This window comes from Mastigoproctus giganteus, chromosome 10 (assembly GCF_048544385.1).
Source record: "Mastigoproctus giganteus isolate SK-2022 chromosome 10, ASM4854438v1, whole genome shotgun sequence".
Classification (NCBI taxonomy): domain Eukaryota; kingdom Metazoa; phylum Arthropoda; class Arachnida; order Uropygi; family Thelyphonidae; genus Mastigoproctus; species Mastigoproctus giganteus.
Genome location: NC_143584.1, coordinates 46642772 through 46661072, shown reverse-complemented (window position 1 = coordinate 46661072; position 18301 = coordinate 46642772). Strand labels below are relative to the sequence as shown.

Sequence of the window (18301 nt, the reverse complement as noted above, 5' to 3'; positions counted from 1 at the left end):
TAAGAAAACTATCTCAAGGCTGGCAATACTGCTTTTACAAATAAGAAAAACACAGTATCTCAAGGCTGAAAGAGATAACAGAATTCATTAGTTGCTTGTGGAGGAGCTGGTACAGTTTATAGTGTGTGACAAGGGTGATGTGGAAGTGGTGGTTAAATTCATCTTATTGTAAACTCTCTATAAAAAGCTCTTCTACTGCAGAATTGACAAGAATACGAGATATACCTTTTTATAGACAGGAGCCTTAATTTCAAACACCTCCAAGCTGTGATAAATCCCTGCAAAGAAACTGTAAAACACTTCAGAAGAACCAGTACAGTCCAAAATCACTATTTTCTTTCAGAAGACTGAAAGCCTGTCCACATAGCATTTGTAAGATTACAAATTACTATTTCTTATGCCATGAATCATTCAGATGTACTTTGACCTAGATTATTAGCCAGATAATCTGTGCTCCAAAATAAATCAAGTCCATTTTGTCGTGTTCTTAGTTTTGATTATCTTTTCTCCATATTGTGAAGTATCTTTTTTATTGCATCATTAATGTATTGTATGCATAACCAATGTTTTCTATGTTCTATGAATTGTAGTTGATTTTGGCCAACTATTTTAAATTAAAAATGTTACTTCTTTAAATTGCACATGATTACTTCTTTAAATTGCACACAATTACTTCTTTAAATTGCATGTGATTACTAGAATATATATTATACAAAAATATTCTGTTGATATGTTCTTTGTGAGATGTCAAATACATACTAAATATCTTAAAAATAATCTATCAGAAACATAATCCTTGTGAATTGGGTCCTGTGTTCATAGCAAATAATACTGAAATTTATTTAGTTTTTTAGGGTTTGTAGTCTAACGAAGAACCCTTATAATGTCACTTGGTTGTCTGTCTGTCTGTCTGTCCATTCATCTGTCACAGCATTGTATCTCTGGGACCACTCAATTTTGCATTGGTTTGTACATAATGTGGGCCAACATAACGGCATATGGATCATTGGCAAAAATTTGTTTGAGAAATGGGGGGGGGGTTAAATGTGGGGTGACATAAATGTTGTTGATAACTTATAGCTTATTATACATCGTTGGAAAGAGCTCAATGAGTAAGTTTAAAATATTTTTAAAATTAAAAATGGCGGCACCAGACAGGAAAATGTGAGTAATTTTCATGTCCCCACCCCCTCTATTTCTGTTGCTAATGGAGATAAAAATTTAAAAATCACATTAGCTATGCGTTATTCAATGCTTATCAAGGGAAAACTATGCCGATTGAAATGTATCATTTACTTTTTGTGTTAAAACTAAAAAAACAATTTTTTATTGCATTTCAATAGCGTGCTTCTTTGTACTAAGTAACTCTCCTTTTTTGACAAAAAGGTTGCTAAATAGTTAGTTAATAATTTTATAAAGGTCATTTATAAATTTTGTGATGAGAAGTATTTTTTAACAGTTTTAAAAACTGGAGTTGTCCTTGCAAGGACAACTCTAGGTACTCAGAGAGCCAGTTTGAGGTAGTGGTGGGGAGGAACCTGTGTGGAGTCTTGCATGGCCCTCACCTGCCAGTTGCTTCTCCCCAAGACTTTAATCGCTTCTCCAGGAAGAAGTCGGAGTCGCTTCTCCCACCCTTGTCATTCACAACAACTGGAAAGACTTAAATAGATAATGTTTTCGTTAGTTCCTCAGTTTTTGGCCAAGCAGGGGTACTAGAAACTTTTTTTCAGTTACCATAACGCTCTCTATTTGAGATACTACAATAATGACCATTCGTGACTATGGACCGAGATACTACACTAATGACCATTTGTGACTATGGACCATTCATTCTGAGTGCCTGGCACTCAGTAGTTGACTGATTTATTTTATTGTAATTTTTAACATAACTTTTTTTTTTTTATACTCAGTTTAGGCCAACCATGGTTCTACGTTGATATAGGACTGATATGCACAACCCCAAATACAGAGGTTGTGAGGTTGAGCCCAATATATATACTATCTTAGAATAGACGTGTGGAAGTTTGCCTTTATCTATTTATTTGCCTTTGCCTATATGGTTGATTGTTAGAACAAACTTCCATCTGTTGTTGTGGAAGTTGATAGCTTAAATAAACTCAGGGAAGAGCTAGACAAACTATTGGAGGGAATGAATAGACGAAATGAGAAGTGTTTATTTTTTTTTTGCTGCTGCTGTATAAGCTTGCTTTCTTGCATCATTTGCCACTACTAATGCCTTCAGGCCTTCAGAAATGCATGCTGCTTTGTGAACTGGCAGAAAAAAATCATACTTGTGTCTTAATTCAGAATAATTTTCATAATCTTTGTGAACTGTCATATATGCAGTTCGCAATGAATATGTAAAACTATTCTGGTCTTAACTGTCTTGAGAATAAATGGAAACTTATTTAAAACTTCCTAAAATGTGTACTAATAAATATTTTAAATTTAATAACTTACATTTGAAGCAGGGAGGAAAGTTTTTGTTAGTATATTATATTGTTAAGAAAACTCTGTAATACAAATAATTTTATGCTCATATTAAGGTTTTAGGATTGAAAGAATTAGAAGAAGGATATGCTATTAAGGACAGTCTTCGTTCTCCCTTGTGTGCTCTCATTCTTGTTGCTTATCATACAATTGTTACTTATATTTTTGGTAAGTAGCTGATTGGATTATTGCTTTAATAAACAAGAATTAACAGTGATTAACAGAAGTAGTCTGAGTCTTGTAACAATTAATGTCCCAGTTTTGTTTAGGTGAGTTTAATTTCCTTTGAAATAAATAAAAAGAACAATGTAAGAAAGGATGCAGTTTTTTTTTTTCCTTTTTCTTTGTTGAAACAAAGTTCCAGAACATTGCATAAGTTAACAGTATTGTATTAATTTATAGTCTGTTATTATTGTAATGATAGTGTTGTCATAAAAATAAGAGAAAATTTAAGTCATATATGCAGGCAGGGGATTATATGTCAGTTTATTGAGAAATAGTTTATAGTCATACACAAAAAAGCCCTTTATTTATACCACCAACTAAGTACCCTCTCTGGATGTTAGTATATAAAATAACACTAAACATGCCCACATGTAATTTTTATTTTTTTTCCCTAGAAAACCAACTTTATTTTAAAAAAATGTGATTTAAAAATTAAAATGGTTTAAAAATAGCATGATCTCTTGATTTCAAATAACAAAATATTGAAGAACAATCTTTTTATTGAAATTGATTTTCTTGCTTTTTATCAAAATGTTAAACCGAATAGGGTAAACTGTGCTCTATACTCTCACTTGCATAAAACTTTTGTACCCATAAAGTTGGCTACCGTGCATGCATGCATGCGTGTGTGAGATTTAAGGCTAAAATGCCTGACTGCAGGAAGAGTTTACTGCCATGTAAGTTTAGTGCGTTAGTGTACAGTTGCATCATTACATAACATCTCATATTGTGAATGCCTTCAGGAGTTGCCTATTTTGTTATACCTCAAATAAGTAATTCTTCCCCAGTAGAGAAGACTATTGTTACTTATTGGTTGATGGTGCCCATTGAGAAAGTAACAATAGCCTTCTCTACTAGGGAAGCATTACTTATTCGAGGTATATTGAGATAACTACTTGCGTGAAAGAATTCATAATATGTGTTATGTAATGATGCCACTGTACAACTTTGGTTGTTTACTGTGTATAGAAATGATGCTATTGCACTGACTTATATGACTATCCTGCTTCATTTAATTTTAATTGCACTATTGTGTTTGAAAAAAAAATTGCAATTATATTCCTTATAGTGTTAAAATTATGGATGGCACTGCAAAGCATGCTTCCATTTAACAGTATTTCTAGTTTATATTCCAACAAACTAAATGGTATATGTAAATACACAATTGACCTGCTTGCATGTGATGTTTTTGACAAAAAAAATGCTTTCTTTGTAAAAGGAAGGGATTTTTTTGGATGTTTTGAGTAAGTTTAGTTAGATATCTACCCATGCGTCAATGGTCATATCACATCATTCTTTCTCCAAATATCTATGCCATGTAAAACTAAAAAAAAAAAAAAGGTTAAATTATATGTTAGGTTCAAAATGAAAGAATTTTAATGAGTTAAATGCTCAGCACCAAAAACGTTATGGAAGAGTGGCAGATGAGGGTGTTAGCCAGAAAACAACTGCCCAGAAGTTCAGTGCAGTAAGGTCAACAGTTGGAAACAATAGATTGGGAATATGATTTTGAAGGCTTGAGAGGAGAACTGCAGCGACAAAAGGAAGTGAATATTAGTAAAATAAAAAAATGAATTTCTTAATTTACACATTCTGAAATTTTTTTCATAAATGTTGAGTAGGATAACAAATTTCAGATTCTTTCTGGTGAAGTAGCAGGGTAGACTTGAAAGCAGCAGAAGGGTGCAAGTCGTAACTGTTGCAAAATATATCGAGTGATTTCCTGAAAAGCAATTTAATGCAGAAGGGCTATTTTATAAACAGATTCTTGGAAAACGTTTCTTTCAGAGTAAAGTTGGGAAACTTTTGAAAGGATGCTTAATTGATTTACTACTGGAAACAAAATTGAAACCTTTTGTTACAGAGCACACTTTGTTACCTCATCTGCTGTTGATCCACTAAGAATGCAATGCAGTTACAACAATATTCAGCGAATGGCTTGCATCTGTGAACTAGTAGATAAAAATAGAAAATCAGCAGATTTTGATCCTTATTGATAATGCCACTAGTCATCAAAAAAGGAAAAAGTAATGATCACCATTGACTCACAACATCCAAATTTAAACCACTAGATTGGGAGATACTATGAGCTATTAAAGCTGGTTAGTGGGAGAATGTTTTTAGTATCTTTGGAGAAATCACATAAAATTGCAGTACATAACCAAAATTTAACAAATCAGCATCAGTACTTCATGGAATTTCAAAGTAAGCAGTGCCTGGGGGGAATTTCAAATGAAGTTATTATGAACTGATTCTGACATGCACATTTCGAACACCAAGTTGAAGATGATGAATGTGATATGTCTAGTTGAAATTATTTGTTCTCTTACATTGAATATTTGGAAGGTTGTGGTCTCTGTTGATTAGATAGAAAATGCTGATACTATGCTTATTGTCCCTGAATTACCTTCTTGCCACCATCAAAGATATTCTTGAAATAAATTTTTCAAGAAATTGTAGACCACTGCCCAAACAGTTATGGAGTGGTGATATTGACAATTCTATAGGCATAATGTGTGATGAACATGTTAACTCACTGCCAGCTCACTGCATGTAATATGCTCTGCTGTGGGTAAAAGCATATGAATGCATTAATTTGGAAGAAAAATTTGGCAACAACTCTCAGATAGCTCTGGAATGCAGTTCTGTAGCATTCTGACTAAAGCAAATTTATTAAAAGAAAGTTGTCTGGTTTTCAATTTCCAGAAACTGATAGGCTGTTGCTGTATATATTCATATTAATCACAGCCATTTTACTTACAGAACACTCACTCTTTTATTTCCTTCTGTGTGGATTATGCCTTTTTTGAGATTGATTAATTTACCAAAAAGCAAAACATATATTTAGCATTAATCTAAATTAAAAATAAGTTGTAATAATTTGCATGAAATTATTACAACTTCACTTAAAGTGTATAGTATATACAGAGTGACCAGAAAAAATGTATACACACTTTGATTGTTAATAACTTCTATGTTTATTTTCATAAATTCAATTTTATAATTAAGAAAAAATGTGAGAAACAAATATGCATTAATGCAAGTGTTCAAATTGTCTTCCATTCTCATCCAGGCATTGTTGACATCGTTGAGAAACTGAATTGCATACATCACCTAAGATATCTCTTGACATTGCTGCACATTCTGCTTCAATAGCTTGCCATAATTCAGTGATTGTTGCTGGTTTTGTGGCATAAACTTTATCTTTGAGGTATCCCCATAAATAAAAATCCAATGGCATTAGATCTGAAGAATGCAGAGGGAACTCAACACTACCTCTTCATCCAATCCATCTGTTTGGGAAAGTTTCATCCAGATCCTAACATTGCGATGAAAATGGGGAAGTGTCCCATTATGTTGAAAATAAAATTCAACATTATTCTCAAGTAGCTCACTAATGTGTGGGACAATTGATTCCTGAAGCAAGTTGAGATAAACAGTACCAGTAACAGTTGCATCAAAAAAGATTGGTCCAATCAAACCCAAGGATGATGATCCACACCACACTGTAATGGCCAGTAAATTCAAATGTTGTTTCTCAATAACATTATTGAGAAACAACATATGAATTCTTTAAATACACGATTTCTCTTTTTTTTTTCCTCCTATGATTGCCAACCAAAGACATTTAACACGAAAGTCGCTCATTGTGACTATTGGCTTCACTTGTTTCATATTAATATTTTTTCAAATGACAACCAGGGACGAGGTAGTGCACTTCTATTTCCTTGAGCAAATTTTAATTACAGGCTTTAACAATTCCGTATTCATTCAATTTAACTTATTTTAAACTTCATTTCCACTTCAACTCCATGTAACTAAGTAGATCAATTGAGGTGAGTACTGTCTATTAAGCTCCTATTGCTATTTACATTATTAAGTCGATTATACAACGATACATTAAGAAACTCTATAAATCATCTAAGTGCATGAACTATCCAAAGATGGGTTTTGGAATGTGGTCTGCATGCCTATCGGCCCAAGAAGAAGCCTTCGTTGATCCAACAAATGAGGAAGAAGTGACTTGTTTGGGCTAAAACGCATGTTCCATGGACAAAAGAGCAATGGAACACCTTTATCTTTTCTGACGAATCAAAATTCAACCTGCATGGATCGGATGGGAAGCGATATGTTAGAAGATGAAAATCGGAGGCATACCATCCTGACTGCATAACACCGACTGTAAAGTTTCCCCTCTGGTCAGATGGTCTGGGGAAGCATAACAAGCAAAGGGATGGGGCAAATTTAGTTTATTAACAGAACAGTGAATGTAGGAACCTACACTGCTCTCTTGGAGGAGTGCCTAAAACCCGTTATTAGGGATCACCACACAGACGCCATAACTACATTTTTCAACAGGGCTCAGCACCTTGCCACACAGCAAAATTGGTAAGTTTTATGCTATTGAGATTTAATAATGAGTTTGTCTTCTTGTTTCACAAGGCTTAAAACATACTTACACCAATGTTTTCCCTCGTTTTTCTACCTTAAGGTGCAGTCATACCACAAATTCTGGCATTACAGTGTTGGACGGGTGTGGCAACAGTCCAGATTTGAACCCTATTGAAAATTGCTGGTACATAATGTCATCTAAAATTGCTCAGAAGAAGCCACAAGTAAGATTCAGCTGCAGGAGAGCATTGTAAGGGTGTGGTACCATGAAATTGGGCAACCGTATATCCAGAAGTTGATTAACTCTATGCTAGGTTGTTGCAAGGCTGTAATTGCAGTTCGAGGAGGAACAACAAAATATTGAGGACTTATTTTGCTGATTTACAGTACATAATACTATTACGTTAACTTGTCATTTCAGTTTGTACACGTAAATACAATAAAATGTATGGTTGGTTGTCTTGATTGCCATTTGCATGATTTCTCATATTTCCATTAATTACACATTTTACCCTTTGGGAAGATATTTATGTCTATTAAGGTATATCAGGTGGAGTCTTTTTATTGGATCTCATTCACAGAGTTATGCATCCCATTTAACAAATGCATTATGAACATTTCTGCAACCCACAATGCAGCATAAAACACATTATTTGCAAAATTCACAAGTGATGCCGTTTTTTTGTCTGCCACTGTGTGTATATATATATATATATTTTTTTTTTTTTTTTTTTGTTTTCCTTGCCATCTCATGTAAACCATTAATGATAACTAATAATCAACTTCAGCTGAGGATGAAGTTAATGTATTATATACTTAAAAAATTATTTGCAGCATTATTCTTGTTTACTGCCTTTTATGCACATAATGACACTGACAGAAATTAACAAAATAATTTTATACAAAAAAAATTATTTGTAAGACTCCCATATTTCACAAGTAAGTCAAAATGCATTTTAATTGAAAGAATTTACACCTGTATTTTTAGATTGAGTAAAGATATTAATCACATTTGATCTATTTGAGTTGTTGTGCTGTCATCATATTGCTTTGATTTTAATTTTCAAATAAATAGCACTTCCCTTATTGAAAAATTGAACTTTCATTTATTTTTAAAGACTCCCCTGTGGATTGTTGCCATCTGAGAAGATGGAATTGTAGCTGGAGAGACCAAGCAGAGTTTAAGGAGTTTATCTTGTCATTACTCTATAAAATATTGATGTAAACCTCTTGATAAAATATTTTGCATTATTTATTGCAAAAGATATTAGAGATATTAAAGCTTTTTGAAGTTTTTTATTTTTAACAAGAATGAATTATAGTTTTTGTTTTAATCTTATTTAATTTATCTTTTAAAGATGTCAGTTGGATAAATCTTTGCTATAAACAATTTCCATATAGAATGAATGAAGCAATTTTGATTGAAGTATGTTTATATTAAATTCTTTCTAGGAAGTGGTGATGGCGACATTGAATGTTCTGAAAGAATTCTGAATGAAATGTTACAGAAGTATCCTGAGGTAAATAAACTGTTCCCATAAAATAAATAAATGATATTTAATATGAATGTTTGCTTTTGCTATGTTTATAGCTTATGTAAAGAGCAACTGTAAATGAAATTAAATGTATTGGCATTAGTATTAGCAACATGATGCAAAGCTTCCTATAGTACCACCAAACACACACACACACACACACACACACACACACACACACACACTGTACACACACACTTCATTTGTCCTTTCCTGCCAATAATTTTTCTAAGCCTCCTTTAAATTTATTTAAACTATCCACTCCCACAACACTAGGTAGAAGGTTATTCCAACAGTCACTTACTCTTTTAATTTAATTAATTATTTCTAAATTTTTTATATTTTATTTTTATCTTAAATCTAACTTAGTTTGGTATATTTTTCTTATATTTCATGGTCACCTAGCAGTGGTCACATAGCCTGACAGATCTCTCTTCAGAATGACTGTTGTGCATTAATTGTTGGGTTAAGATTTGGTTGAAACTTTTACCTTCCTAACAGAACAGTCTTCTATGAGCAGTTTTAGAAGTGAGCAATTATTGTTTACTTGGAATTATATGTATAAAGTATATATATGGAGAAAGTGGGTAGTGTATTTTTTTTTTTTTTTTTTAATGTTGATGTGTATTCTTGCATCATTTTGCCAATACTAACACTAATCCAAAAAAAATAAAATAATATATATATTTATATTTTTTTTTCCTAAAAGTTTTTTTTAATATTTATTTAAATAAATTGGAGAATAGATGATTATTAAAACAGAAAATCTACGTATTGTCTTTTCAGTTAATCTTGATGGTTGACCCATGAAAAAGGTCACTGCAGTTGGCTGTATATAGCATCATGAATAATATTTTTTTTTGTATATCTGTTATAATTTTTTAATTTACTAGTGTTTTCCATTATCTTATATTCTGTAGTTGCTATTATCATTATGGCAATAGTTTAATTTCTGGTACGATGACCCATGATGCATACACACAGTGCTGTTTTTTTTGGGACGGTACGCAATGGTATTGCATACCGGCACTTTTATTAAAAGTGATGTGTGATATTTAGATGCAGTACACTTTGAAATTTATAATATTTCGGAATTTTTTTTCACATGTTTATGTACTATTCAAATAAGCCTAAAGTTATTTAACTAAATTTGCATTTAGCATTAGCATTAGTAGAGGCATTTGATGCAAGAAAGCAAGTTTATGCAGCATCAGCCAAAAAAAAAAAAAAAAAAAAAAAAAAAAACCCACTTCCACTTCACCCCTCTGTTCGTTCAAATTACCTGTCCAGCTGAGCCTTAAACTTATTTAGGTTATCAACCTCCACCACAAGGGATGGAAGTCTGTTCCACCAACCAACCACCCGCTGGCTAAAGGCAAATTTCCACACGTCTATCCTACATCTGTCTTTCCTCAATTTGAATTTATGCCCTCTCAGGTGATTTTTCTGAGCTAGAGGAAGAATCCCATCAGCATTGAGCATGCTTAAACCATTCAAGGCTTTATACACCTCTATCAGATCACCTCGCTGGTGCCTAGTCTCCAGACACTGTAATTTGCAAAACTTAAGCCTTTCTTCGTAAGAGCACCCCTTTGTTCCATTCACTAATCTTGTTGCCCTTCTCTGTACTCGTTCCAGCAGCTCTACATCCTTCTTGAAATGAGGCCTCCAGACCTGTATACAGTACTCTAGGTGTGGCCTGACCATTGCCTTATACAATGGAATAATCACCTCCTTATCCCTGCTGGAAAAATTCCTGTATATCATTGACAATACTCCATGAGCTACTCTTGCAGCCCGTCTGCACTGCTCAGAGAACTTCATATCTGCCTGCACAACCACCCCCAAGTCCCTTTCATTCTCTACCACTGTCAGTGTAGTACCACAGAGTTGATACGTTGCTCTGGAGTTGCTGTTTCCCATGTGTAGTACTTTACATTTGTCAATGTTAAACTTCCTTTTCCACCTCTCAGCCCATCTGCTCAACCTTTCCAGATCCTGTTGCAGCAGCATAGTGTCAGTAGTGTCCTTGACAACCCTGCCAACCTTTGTATCATCTGCAAACTTGGACATTAAGCTTGATATACCATCATCAATATCATTTATAAATACAGAAAACAATAATGGACCCAACACTGAGCCCTGAGGGACCCCACTAATAACATTAGTCCACGATGAGCAGTGTCCATTGATTACCACTCTCTGTCTTCTCCCCCTCAACCACCCCTTTATCCATAGCAGCAATTTGCCTCCAATGTCACACTGCTCCAATTTGTGTAGCAGTCTTCCATGTGCAACAGTATCAAAAGCCTTTCTAAGATCCAAGTATATAATATCAAAGTTATTCCCTGCATCCAGTTCTTTTGTGACTGCATCATAGTATCCAATCAAGTTGGTCAGGCAAGACTTCCCCTTAACAAAACCATGCTGTGTCTGAGCTATAACTGAAGTCTTGTCTAAATGATCCTGCAGTGCTTCTTTAATCAGTGCCTCCATTAATTTTCCTGGAACAGAAGTTAAGCTCACAGGTCTATAATTACTTGTGTCAGCCTTTGATCCTCCTTGTGAATTGGGGTCACATTTGCACATTTCCGGTCTATGGGTACCTCCCCTGAGTCCAAGGAAGCTCTCATAATTAGGCTAAGGGTTTGCTTACTTCCTTTGCTGCCTCCTTTAATATAACTGGATAGATCCCATCCACCCCGGGTGCCTTTCTTGTGTTTATCTTCAACAGTTTCTCCTCCACTTTACTCCCAGTTATTTCAAGATTCTGTAGCTTACTGCTAGAGTTGAATACACCTCTGGCATTCCCCTTGCTGAATAACTGCTCATGTGTGAATGTCGATGCAAAATATTCATTTAGTTTGTTAGCTACCTTAGCAGGATTATCAACAGTTGACCCATCAATATCAAGTGGACCAATCTGATTCATCCCCTTCCTTCTAGAGTTTACATAAGTAAAGAACTCTTTGCTGTTTTTCTTTGCATCCCTTGCCAAGGATTTCTCGTAATCTGCCTTCGCCTGCCTAACCTCCTTTGTAACTTGGTTGCATATCAACTTGTATCTATCATAGGCTTCTGTGTCATGTGTTAATTTGTAAGTATCCCATGCATTTTTCTTCTCTGCCATATGCCTCATTAGTTCATCTGACATCCATTTTGGCCTAAACCTTGAACAATATTTCTTAGTTGGTATGTAAAGCCTAGTAGCTTCCAAGATAAGTTCTTTGAATGCTTCCCATTTTGAATTTGCTGTTGGTAACATCATCAGTTGGTCCCACTGTATAGAATTTAAATACTGTCTCAGTCCATCGTAGTCGCCTTTGCGGAAGCAATAACCCTTCCCTTTACCCCTAATGGTAGTTACCTCTTTGAGTAAATCCCACTTCAGCACATTGTGATCACTGCCACCTAGTGGTTCATTTATCTGCAGATTCTTAATGCATGAAGAATCACTGCTGATAATCAAATCAAGAGTATTACTCCCTCTAGTTGCCTCCCGAACATGCTGATGTAGAAAACAATCATCCAATAAATCCACAAAAGCCCTGCTACTGTGTGAATAACCAGCCCCCAAATTCCAGTCAATATCTGGGAAATTAAAATCTCCCATTATAAGACTCTCTGATTTACTGGCCCACTCTATTTCCCTGTACAGTTCCTTATTATACTCATCAGAGTCATTAGGCCTATAGCACACTCCTACTCTCAATTTTGATCTCCCAATGCTTATGTCACACCAAACTGACTCAACACTGCACTGTCCAGCGATGTCGACTTGCTTCACTTCCTTGGTTTTTATGTGTTTCTTAACTAATAGCATTTCTCCCCCCCTTCCTATCCTGTCTATTCTTTCTGTAGACGTTGTACTCCCCAAATTGCAGTTCTGCATCCCTTATATCTGTGTGACACCACGTCTCTGATATCCCAACAATATCTGCCTTTGATGTTTTGAGCAATACCTCAAATTCATCAAATTTATTTACTAAACTCCTAGCATTGGTGTACACGCAAGTATACCTGCACCTTATTATAATATGTAATATGTAAATAAATATTTTAGTTACAGTAAATACTTATTCTTATGGTTGGTGTGAGCTGATTTAATACTAAAATATGGATTTTCCCAACCTCAGAGGCCTTTTTCAGGATATACCTGCACCTGTTTCTATTCTTAGCTACCCTAACACAACCCATGTGTTTACTTGTACCGCAATGGCTCCCAGCAGTCTCTGAAATGCCATTCATCTTGTTTTTCAGGCTTCTGCTCATTCTAATAGAAGCAGTGCAAGAATCTCTTTCACCTCTGCCAGTGGCTACTGTCAATCTATTGGTCTTTGTCTCCCCCCAAGCTAGCAGTTTTCCGACCCACCTAACATTTTTCACTGTCTGTTGTTAAGATATTTTCTATATAAAACTTTATAACTATTTTTAAAATAGAACTCCTTTTATAGCAATTTTTTTTTTTGAATTCCCCTTGGAAATTACATTTAAAATAGTTTCTGTTGAGTGAAGAAAATTTTCATATAACAAACGATTGAGATTAACTATCATAATAGAGATTAACTAGGTATGCACTGTTTGCACTTCTGGCCTTCAGGCAACTTAGGATATTAGTGCTGCTGCTAAGCAAGAATTGAGAGAGCAAGGGGATTACCATTCTACAACTCGGTAGTACCTAGTAAAACCTATCCGACCACCTGTCCCACATACGAAGTCGCGCTGGTCAACAGTGTGCAGTTCAAGGGGTATTCCCAATGGGTCCTTCTACTGGAGTGGCCGTCCAACCGTTTCCTGTACAGGGGCCATATTCAAAGTTAGATTTCTTTCAGGTGTCGCACTGAATGATTCGAGAAAAAATACGGAATTACATTTTCCATATATTGTTACATGTAAAAGGAAGTTTCAGTTTTCATGTTACCCTTTTTTATTTTCAGGCTATATATAAATGACTTTCTTCTGTTTTTCAAAAAAATACCTTACTTTTGCCTTTAAATGCTCACTTTAAAAAATTTGCAACCTGAAAGGATCGCTACTTAAGATGAATATAAGGTGAATAAATAAAAATGATACACCTAAAATTGAAAATATTCAAAAATTTTATTAAATATAATATGCGATTTCAATTACTAAACAAAACAAAGAGAAATTTTTTGATTATTAGCGAAATTTAAAATGCTGTTTTAATTTGTTTTCTGTGCAGGCCGTAGGTTGGACACTGCTACGAATCAATTGTAAGTGCCCCTTTCGAGAATTAGGAGGTAGGGAGTGATTTTCTTTTACCCCAAAAAATAATCATCTGTTGTTTCGCAGAAGTGCGTTATCCACATTTTATCTCAAATTTTCCCTATTAAATTTTGGTCACAGTACCTGAATATCCGAGGGCGCCTCCGTAGCCAGGTGGGAAGGAGCAGCAGTGCGTAGCACACGCTTCTTGATTAGACTGGGGTTCGAGCCCGTCACCACCAAATACGGAGGATGCGGAAAGGTCAGGGAATGACCACCGCATATCCCCGGAGCAATATGGCCTTAGTTGCTAATGCTCCAAATAACAACATAACCTGAATATCCGAATGACAGCGACATTTTGGACAGTTTAAAAAAAAAAAAAAGAAAAGAAAATATCCTATTTAAGAACTAATGACAATATCGATGACGAGAGAAGGAAAATGAGGACAATGAAGGTATTAAACCTTTTAAATATGAAATGTTGGCATTTGGTGATAAAGGAGTTTTGAAAATTGTCAATTAGGCTTCAGTTAAATGAAAGAGATACAATTCGTGCATTTCGGGAATACCTAATTGATAAGATGGTTTCGGAAGAATTGAAGAGTGTTTGATGAACGTTCTGAGTATGATACCAATTTCATCAAGTGAATGTGAACGAGGATTTTCACAAATGAATCTGATCGTCAGCCCAACCAGAGCTTAGTTGATGACAAAAACAATTTCTTCACTAATATTTCTTAAAATTGTAGGCCCATCAGTGACACTCCTCGATCCACAAATATGTCGATTCATGGCTGCTTCGGAAGCATCATTCATCAACAGACACAAACAGTAAGAAAAGAAGTCGGCATAGTGTGTTGGATGAGAACTCAATAAAAATTTGGAATATTCTTTAAAAACTTGATTATGAAATTATTTTTACTAATTATTTTTTACTTATTGCTTATTTTTTATATACTTGAATAATAAATTTATGCTTAATAAACTGTGTGTTAATATACTTAATCTGTTGTTATTATTCCAAAAACATTACTACTAAAGTAACAATATCAGAAATAAGTTTTTTAGAGTACTGTACTTTTCATGTCCTTTTAATTTTCTATTTTTCCTGATTGCAAAAGAGTACTGGCACCTATATATATATTTTTTTTTCTTTTTTACAAAAAAAGTACTGCATATACATAAATAGGTACTCTAACCCCAGTTTATTATACATTATATATTTTGTCTATTATAGTCTATTAGGTATACAGGATGATTCAGGAATTGAGAACAGCATTTCACAAGAGACATTAGTGGATTTAAAGCTCTTTATTGAATCATACATACCAAGTTTCATGGGGACATTACGCAGTTGGACCTTCGAGTACAACTGATTTTCAATTTCCCTTATTCAACATTCATCTGGAATTTAGGGGCTGGTTACTCACACACTAGCAGGGCTTTTGTGGATTTATTGGATGATTGTTTTCTACATCAGCATGTTCGGGAGGCAACTAGAGGGAGTAATACTCTTGATTTGATTATCAGCAGTGATTCTTCATCCATTAAGAATCTGCAGATAAATGAACCACTAGGTGGCAGTGATCACAGTGTGCTGAAGTGGGATTTACTCAAAGAGGTAACTACCATTAGGGGTAAAGGGAAGGGTTATTGCTTCCGTAAAGGTGACTACGATGGACTGAGACAGTATTTAAATTCTATACAGTGGGGCCAACTGATGATGTTACCAACAGCAAATTCAAAATGGGAAGCATTCAAAGAACTTATCTTGGAAGCTGCTAGGCTTTACATACCAACTAAGAAATATTGTTCAAGGTTTAGGCCTAAATGGATGTCAGATGAACTAATGAGGCATATGGCAGAGAATAAAAATGCATGGGATACATACAAATTAACACGTGACACAGAAGCCTATGATAGATAGAAGTTGATCTGTAACCAAGTTACAAAGGAGGTTAGGCAGGTGAAGGCAGATTACGAGAGATCCTTGGCAACGAATGCGAAGAAAAACAGCTAAGAGTTCTTTACTTATGTAAACTCTAGAAGGAAGGGGATGAATCAGATTGGTCCACTTGATATTGATGGGTCAACTGTTGATGATCCTGCTCAGGTAGCTAACAAACTAAATGAATATTTTGCATTGACATTCACACATGAGGAGTTATTCAGCAAGCGGAATGCCTGAGGTGTATTCAACTCTAGCAGTAAGCTACAGAATCTTGAAATAACTGGAAGTAAAGTGGAGGAGAAACTGTTGAAAATAAACACAAGAAAGGCACCCGGGGTGGATGGGATCTATCCAGTTATGTTTAAAGGAGGCAGCAAGGGAAGTAAGCAAACCCTTAGCCATAATTATGAGAGCTTCCTTGGACTCAGGGGAGGTACCCATAGACTGGAAATGTGCAAATGTGACCCCAATTCACAAAGGAGGATCAAAGGCTGACACAAGTAATTATAGACCTGTGAGCTTAACTTCTGTTCCAGGAAAATTAATGGAGGCACTGGTTAAAGAAGCACTGCAGGATCATTTAGACAAGACTTAAGTTATAGCTCAGACACAGCATGGTTTTGTTAAGGGGAAGTCTTGCCTGACCAACTTGATTGGATACTATGATGCAGTCACAAAAGAACTGGATGCAGGGAATAACTTTGATATTATATACTTGGATCTTAGAAAGGCTTTTGATACTGTTGCACATGGAAGGCTGCTACACAAATTGGAGCAGTGTGACATTGGAGGCAAATTGCTGCTATGGATAAAGGGGTGGTTGAGGGGGAGAAGACAGAGTGGTAATCAATGGACACTGCTCATCGTGGACTAATGTTATTAGTGGAGTCCCTCAGGGCTCAGTGTTGGGTCCATTATTGTTTTCTGTATTTATAAATGATATTGATGATGGTATATCAAGCTTAATGTCCAAGTTTGCAGACAATACAAAGGTTGGCAGGGTTGTCAAGGACACTACTGACACTATGCTGCTGCAACAGGATCTAGAAAGGTTGAGCAGATGGGCTGAGAGGTGGCAAATGAAGTTTAATATTGACAAATGTAAAGTACTACACATGGGAAACAGCAACCCCAGAGCAACGTATCAACTCTGTGGTACTACACTGACAGTGGTAGAGAATGAAAGGGATTTGGGGGTGGTTGTGCAGGCAGATATGAAGTTCTCTAAGCAGTGCAGACGGGCTGCAAGAGTAGCTCATGGACTATTGTCAATGATATACAGGAATTTTTCCAGCAGGGATAAGGAGGTGATTATTCCATTGTATAAGGCAATGGTCAGGCCACACCTAGAGTACTGTATACAGGTCTGGAGGCCTCATTTCAAGAAGGATGTAGAGCTGCTGGAACGAGTACAGAGAAGGGCAACAAGATTAGTGAATGGAACAAAGGGGTGCTCTTACGAAGAAAGGCTTAAGTTTTGCAAATTACAGTGTCTGGAGACTAGGCACCAGCGAGGTGATCTGATAGAGGTGTATAAAGCCTTGAATGGTTTAAGCATGCTCAATGCTGATGGGATTCTTCCTCTAGCTCAGAAAAATCACCTGAGAGGGCATAAATTCAAATTGAGGAAAGACAGATGTAGGATAGACGTGCGGAAATTTGCCTTTAGCCAGCGGGTGGTTGGTTGGTGGAACAGACTTCCATCCCTTGTGGTGGAGGTTGATAGCCTAAATAAGTTTAAGGCTCAGCTGGACAGGTATTTTGAACGAACAGAGGGGTGAAGTGGAAGTGGGTTTTTTTTTTTTTTTTTTGGCTGATGCTGCATAAGCTTGCTTTCTTGCATCAAATGCCTCTACTAATGCTAATCTCATTTGCCTTAATTGCACTCTACAATTTGCATATAATTAAAATTAATATCCTTCTAAGTACACAATATCATATATCGAAGATTTTTGTTTTCCAATTTTCTTGTTTAGCATTGAGTTGTTGCTTATATTTATAGATATATGAAAGTATAGTTATCAAAGTAATTTTTTGCCTTAGTGTAATCACATAGTCTTATTGACTTCCTAGTCAATGAGATGATCATAGGCTTCTATCATAGGCCTTATAGTTAACTGGAGAAGTAATCTTTACATTTTTATTTTTTAGTGAACTCTAAAATTTTAACATAATATAAGATGCGGTTTTGGCTTCTCATAAGCCTTAACCTTTCACGAGGTGGAATTGGTTTCACATGCTGCTAAATTATATAAACTTATTATTATGTGTTTCATACAATATATATTTCTACTAGTACAATATACACTTGCATATTTATATTTATTTAGAACATAGCTTTCTTGTTTAAAGAGTAGTACTAATATAAAATCATGACTGAGCTCAAAAATATTTAACATCCATAAAAAATAATAAAATTAAAACAAAAATAACAATTACTCATTAAGGCAACATGGATGCATCAGTTGAGTATACCAAA

General features: G+C 35.2%; 1 protein-coding gene across 1 annotated transcript in view; it reads left to right on the top strand.

The window, feature by feature from the left end:
* Window positions 1–18301, top strand: part of LOC150079015 (tetratricopeptide repeat protein 39B-like) — a 358313-nt gene that overhangs the window by 232161 nt on the left and 107851 nt on the right. The window contains exons 10-11 of the mRNA XM_090382637.1: window positions 2547–2658; window positions 8560–8627. Coding sequence (XP_090238763.1) covers window positions 2547–2658; window positions 8560–8627 — 180 coding nt within the window. The remainder of the gene's footprint in view (window positions 1–2546; window positions 2659–8559; window positions 8628–18301) is intronic.